This window comes from Poecilia formosa, unplaced genomic scaffold (genome assembly GCF_000485575.1).
Source record: "Poecilia formosa unplaced genomic scaffold, Poecilia_formosa-5.1.2 Scaffold224, whole genome shotgun sequence".
Lineage (NCBI taxonomy): Eukaryota > Metazoa > Chordata > Actinopteri > Cyprinodontiformes > Poeciliidae > Poecilia > Poecilia formosa.
Window position 1 is genome coordinate 1 of NW_006800163.1, and position 6,430 is coordinate 6,430.

General features: G+C 49.0%; 1 protein-coding gene across 1 annotated transcript; it reads right to left on the reverse strand.

Annotated features, from left to right (window-relative positions):
* Nucleotides 1–647: 647 nt before the first annotated feature.
* Nucleotides 648–5,177, reverse strand: LOC103149400 (proline-rich protein 36-like). The gene is made up of 3 exons (XM_016679857.1): nucleotides 4,481–5,177; nucleotides 3,824–3,933; nucleotides 648–3,734 (listed from the first exon to the last, which is right to left on the reverse strand). The coding sequence occupies exons 1-3, from the start codon at nucleotides 5,175–5,177 to the stop codon at nucleotides 2,319–2,321; spliced, it is 2,223 nt and encodes a 740-aa protein (XP_016535343.1). The 3' UTR covers nucleotides 648–2,318.
* Nucleotides 5,178–6,430: the final 1,253 nt, after the last annotated feature.

The window sequence follows — 6,430 nt, forward strand, 5'->3', positions numbered from 1 at the left end:
TGCCGTGAACTCGGGTGAACATCCCCAACGCTGATTAGGGATGCTCTACCCCCCCAAAAAGAAAGGCCGAGGCCGGGGCCAAGGCCTTAAGGTGAGAGAATGGAATAGTGGGACCATAGACCTGTGGGTTGACTTGAGACAAGAGGAGGAGAGTTCTGCGAGGGAAGGAAAGGCATAGGAAGCAAGAGGTCAGCCGATAGGGAAGCTGTACACGAGAAACGTGAGGCACTGATGGAAGAAATCGATTTAGGGTGACAGGTGACACATAGAAACTTAGCCGGTGGAAGAAGGTCAGCGGTGATAAACCATAACATGATGCCAGGCTGGTGAATAGAGTCAGCTGAGGGGCTACTGGGATGGTGCGGAGCTGGGCAGTGAATGAGGGCCAGCCATGGGGATACTGGGGCGGCGCGGAGCCGGGCTGGTGGGTACGGGTCAGGTGTGGGGACGCAGAATAGCCTAGAGAAGGCTGAGGATAGGTGCGGGCTGGAGAGGCGCCTCGCTGGATAGACAGCGAGGCGCTGTCTATCCAGACAGCTGGGACATGGGCCAGCTGAGGCGGCGTGGAGCCAGCCTGGGGGTATAGGTCAGCTTGTGGGGATGCAGAATAACCTGGAGGAAGGCTGAATGACAGGTGCGGGCTGGAGAGGTGCCTCGCTAGATAGACAGAGAGAACAGCTGGGACATGGGCCAGTTGAGGCAGCGCGGAACCAGCCTGGGGGTACGGGTCAGCTTGTGGGGATGCAGAATAGCCTGGAGGAAGGCTGAATGACAGGTGCGGGCTGGAGAGGTGCCTCGCTGGATAGACAGAGAGAACAGCTGGGACATGGGCCAGCTGAGGCGGCGCAGAGCCAGCCATGGAGGGTACGGGCCAGTCTGAAGGGATGGATGGTTAAGAAGCAGAGGGGAGCTGAAAATAGACTTGCGGGGTAAGGTGGTGGGAGAAGCGGAGAGAGGTGGAACCCTTGAAATGCAACCGGCGACGGAGGCATGTGAGGACACGGGGACAGGGGATGCGTGACAGAAACAAGGAAAATGAAAGCTCTGGGTCAGGAGACCAACCACCACCAGCGAATTGCGCAGTGCTCACCTAAACACTGAGAGAGCGTTGAGCTGAAAGGACAGCTGAGAGATCCGGGCGAATATAGGATGAAAACGCTGTAGATGACCATCGGCCGAGCTGCTGGAGAGACGATGTGGGTATTCCCTGGGCTGCAGCGGATGTGGCTGCTCCTATTCTGAAGAAGTGGCCTGAAAATTGACTAGGGGGGAGGTGGCATGCAGCTAGCAGAAATCTCAGATGTTTGAGAAACCATGCAGCGGACATGATCAAGCCTTCTGGGGTTAAGAAAAGAGGGTCAGGGAGGCCACTCAGTTGATGTCTCAAAAGCGCAAACTTAAACATGGCCCGGAAGGGGCAGAGCTGACCATTCGTGCGGGCCACGACGATGGTACAGGCGCCTTTAGTTTTAGAATGCTTAAGGGATAAGCTGTAGAAGTCTGGGTGAAAACTAAGGTCAGAAACGGCTAAGTCTCTAGAAGAAATAAAAGTGTTGTTCGGGGATGTGAATTCTCCCAAACGAAGGAGACCATAGAAGGCTAATAGGAAAGAGCTCTTAAGGAGGCTCTTAAGATAAGGAGAATAGAAACTGCGATTAAGAGTACTGAGCAAGTTAATGAGGATAGGAAGTGTGATCGGTTTCCTGCTATCTGGTAGAGACGGGTGACTTTTGGAAATGCCCTTCAGGAGCAGCTTTATCACGTGGTTAGAAAAGAGGCTTTGTGAGGAGGAAGGCTGCTGAAGCTGGGAGAAGAAATTAACCCCAGCGAGAAGGCTGCGAATATAAGTGGGCGTGAGATTAAGGTGCTCAAAACAGTAGGTAATGAAGGCTACGATCGTGTTAATTCGGATAGGATAGAGTGGGGTCTCGTGGAGGGAACAGAATTTAGCATACTTGAGCCAGGCGTATGTATAGGATTTGAATGTAGATGGCGCGAGGCCGTTCTTAACGTAAAATTTTGCAGACTGGAGTAAAGGCTGAAGAGAGGGGGAGATCAATTCAGGATGAGATCTTCGAAAGAGGGAACTGAAGTCGGGAGGAGGTCTGCTGAAGGGCAAACACGACGGAAGATCTGGAGCTGAAGGCGAGACAGAGCATCAGCAATGGCGTTAGAATGACCTGGGACGTGGCGTGCAGAGAGGATGAAGTTATTAACCACGGATTGCCAAGTAATACGCCGTAAAAAAGGCATGATAGATTTGGAAGAGGAGCGGCCTTTGTTAATAGCTTCGACGACTGCTGCATTATCGCAGAAAGCTACAATGTGCTTACGTTTCCACTGCCTTCCCCAAAGGCAGCAGGCTGCAGCGATGGGAATGATTTCATAAAAGGCAGAGGACTCGGACTTTGGAATCGAATGAGGCCATTTCTCTGCGAACCAGCTGCCCTGAAAAAAGCCCCTGAAACCTGCGGACGGGGCTGCGTCCGTGAAAAACTGCATGGAATCTGCCGAGAGAATGACATTATCATAAAAAAAGAGATACTGTTCCAGGAGTTAAGCAGTGAGGACCAGAACGCGAGATCGGAGCGGCAACCGGCATCTAAAACGACCTGATCGAACAAGGAAGGAACTGAATTCGCTAAATCGAGCAGCCGAGAAATGAACGAGCGCCCTTGGGGGATTATGCGCATAGCAAAGTTGAGATGCCCGAGCAAAGATAGAAGCTGACGCTTGGAAAGGGTCGTGGAAGACAGATGAGCCTGAGAAATCTCGCGAATCCGAGATAGCTTATCGGCTGGCAGTGAAGCTACCATTTCTTTGGAATCTAATGTGATACCCAGGAATTCCAGCCTTTTTGACGGACCGACGGTTTTCTCCTCGGAGAGGGGAACGCCAACACGATTGAAAAGAGCTTTCAGTTCGGAGAGGGAGCGTGAAGAGTGAGAGGGTGGATCGATAAGGAGAAAGTCGTCGAGAAGATGGAGAACGAAGGGAAGTCTGACGACATTCAAAAGGATCCAACATAATGCTTCGGATAAGGAATTAAAGAGGCTGGGGCTGCTTCTGCATCCGAAACTTAAACGCACGAAAAAATAGAACTTAGCGTCCCATTTTGCGCCCAGCAGATGCCATTGGGAGGGGTGTACTGGCATGATTTTGAAAGCGTCGGTGATGTCGGCTTTTGCAAGCCACGCACCCGGACCGGCCGTTTTTATCAGCGCGACAACGTGATCTATAGTTGCGTAATGAAGCGAGAAGGGCGGCTTTGGAATAAGGCTATTAATGCTGAGGTGGGGACCAGAATGAGGTGCAGATAAATCTAGAATTAGCCGTTTTTTTCCGGAATATTTGCGAACTGCGACTCCGAGAGGGTGAACACGAAAGTGGGAAAAGGGGGGAGAAGCGCAGGGGCCGATGACGTAACCCTTAGACACTTCTTTTTGCAATAACTGAGAGACAGCGTTTGGGTCGTTTAGCGCTGATTGAAGATTAGGGATGACCAGAGAAGAAGCAGGAAGTTGGGGTAAGCCTATGAAAAAACCCTGAGTGAGGCCAGTGATAAGAAAATCAACAAACAAACGATCGGGGTAATGAGTCAAAAAGGAAGCTAATACGGGGACATGGATGGGGGTGGAGAGAAAGCGAGAAACTAATTCCTGGAGCCTCGACGGCTCCTGCCGGGAAAGGTGCGGCGTGGGCAGACCAACTTGGGATGGGCGTCTCTGCAGAAGCTACATACGTGGAGGAAAGCACAATTAGGGAATGAGCAAAAACTCTCGTTAAAATTATTGCAAATGGGCATACTATTGAGAACCCGCACTTGTCTGCCGTAACGCTCGACCGGGTTAGACTTAAGGAGCGGCTGCGGAGGAGCTGCGGCGGGAAGTCCAGACTTGAAAGGCAGAGAAGGGCAAAAAGCGCTTTGATGGCCTGCAATGCCACATAGGTGGCAGGAAACCGCTTGAGTAATCATGATGAGAATCTCCATGTCCAGAGATGACCAATTAAGTATATGACCATGACGAGACAGAACGCCAGCGGCTTTGTTAGCAAAAGCCTTATGATACTGATAAAACAGGGACTTGCCGTATTGAAGATGAAGATCGGGAATCAATGCCAAATAAGTGTCCAGTTCGATTCGGCGGTTGGGATAAACTGAACAAATGACGTCCCTATACACGCTGAAAGCAGCCAGGAATTGACCAATAGACAGATCTTTTGAAAGGCGGGGATCAGAAGATTTAATGATCGCTGAAAATTGATCAGTCGAAGCAATGGTTTGATCAACCTCAGGGGAGGGGAGAAGAATGGAGGCTAGATTAACGTATTGCCCCTGCAAGATTTTAGTGTGAAGTCTGGGAGAAATATTCGCATGTAAAGGCGAATAGGCCACGGCTGTTAAGGGAGAGGAAGGGCCGAGAAGAGAAATCAGTGAGCTTGTACATAAAGAAAGCAAGATAAGGAAAGACAGGCTTACCAGAAGGGGGCACAGGACGAGTGCTGGCGAGAGTGAAAGCTGATGGAGGTGGTTGAGGAGCGGGCGGGGGAATGGCAGGTCCGAAAGAGAAGGGGACCGAGGACGTGGCCACGGCACTGGAAACGCCCTGCTGCAGGAGAGTTGAGAGCATGGAGACGGAACGTTGAAGAGTGTCGATAGAGGTGACGAGTGAGGACGTGAGGAGGTGTTCCTGAGCTGCAGAGGAGGCTGGAGGGAGGAGAGAGCCGAGGTCTGAGGAAGGGCCGGGAGCCTCCGGAGCGGAAGTGAGATCCTGCCGAAGAGGGGTAGGATCCGGCGCTGAAGCAGAGGCGGGCCCGGGAAGACATCCGGTTGACTGAGAGGAGGAGGGGCGGCCCTTGCGACGCTTTGCGGGAGGAGCGGAGGACTTGCAGGTTCTCTTCCCGCTGACTGGAGGAGGAAGAGGAGTAGACGGAGGCAAAGGAGACGGAGAGGAGTCGTTGCGAGTGAGGAGAGCCGCTAGTGAAGCCACTTGAGGAGATCGAAGGCCTGGGGTAAGGGAGATTCCCGTAGATTTAAGGAAGGAAGCAGGAGACAGGCGACCTGAGCGCATAGCCAGACGAGAGCTGCGCCTGACCGGAGAGGAGGGAAGGGTATCCGGGACCCCGCGGGGGGCGGCCGGAGAACCAAGAAGGACATCGGACTCGAAGTCAGACATTGAGATGCGTACCAGTTGCGCACAGCTGGAGAGCGGCTGCTGGCGTGGGTGTGGATCCTTATAAGCGGAGCTTGGTTGATTGATGATTGAACACGCCAGGTCCAGGTCCAGCGCTGGGGTTGGAGGCGGAGAGCATGACGCAGCGATTGGGTGGAGCAGGTGAGGCAGAAGTTTTCCAGCTTGAATTTGCGCTTAAGCTCCATTTTAAAGAGTTAAAATCAGAATTTGGATTGCTTTCCTAAAAGGCAGTGTCAATGTTTATTTTGAACTGACAAAAGAAGAATTGATCAATTTAGGCTAAGGAGCGAAAATTGTAGACAAAGATTATGCAGTACTGTAAGATGTCATTGCGTTCCAAATCAAATGGTTTGTTGGACTTGAATTTATGTATCAATTCAATCAAAATTTAAGGCACACAAGTGTTGTGAGCCAGTTGTTGTCCAATCAGTTTGTTTTTACATAATTAATGACTATCATATCCACTTTAAAAGTTTCATCATGTCCAATTTGTGCCTTTCTACCAAGACATGCATGTTTTTCGAAAGCAGCAGTTAGTTCAGTTAGTAAGTTAGTTAGTTTGTTATTAGAAAAAACAACAACAATAATATTAATAAAAATGAAAATAAAATAAAAAATGTCAAACTAAATGAAACAGTCTCGTAATAAATGCTATCTGGTTTTAAACCAAAGCTGTAATGTGATTACTCCTTTTCTATCATATTATTTCCCACTTTGAAGTAAGGTAACCGAATAATCTATATTTAGAGTCATAAATTGTCTTTGAGACAACTATATGTGGTAACCAATGTAATAAACCGTAATTGAATCTAGAGCTGTTCCATAATCACCCTTTGAATCAAACATATACTCATATTCATTTACCAATCCTGTACCCTCTTTAGACATTTTAAGGTGACCAAGTTTCAAACGAAAAGAAATCCTGTTTTTGATAAGATAATAAGAAAGAAAAATTTTGATTAGTCCATGATAAAGTTCAAGTCTACTATAAAACCTCAATTTTTAATATTTCACTAAGTTTAAATTTTAACCTGTCTACAGCTAAGCCGAATTTCAAAAACTTCAACACATCAGATGTCACTTCATCTGTTTACAATTTTACCTGTTATGTAATTTCATTCATCCTTCATACAGTGAATTTACCACATGTGAAAATAGTGGATTGTGCAGGATAGGGCTGAAACGATTCCTCGAATGATTCGAGTACCTCGATTACTAAAATTCCTCGAGGAAAA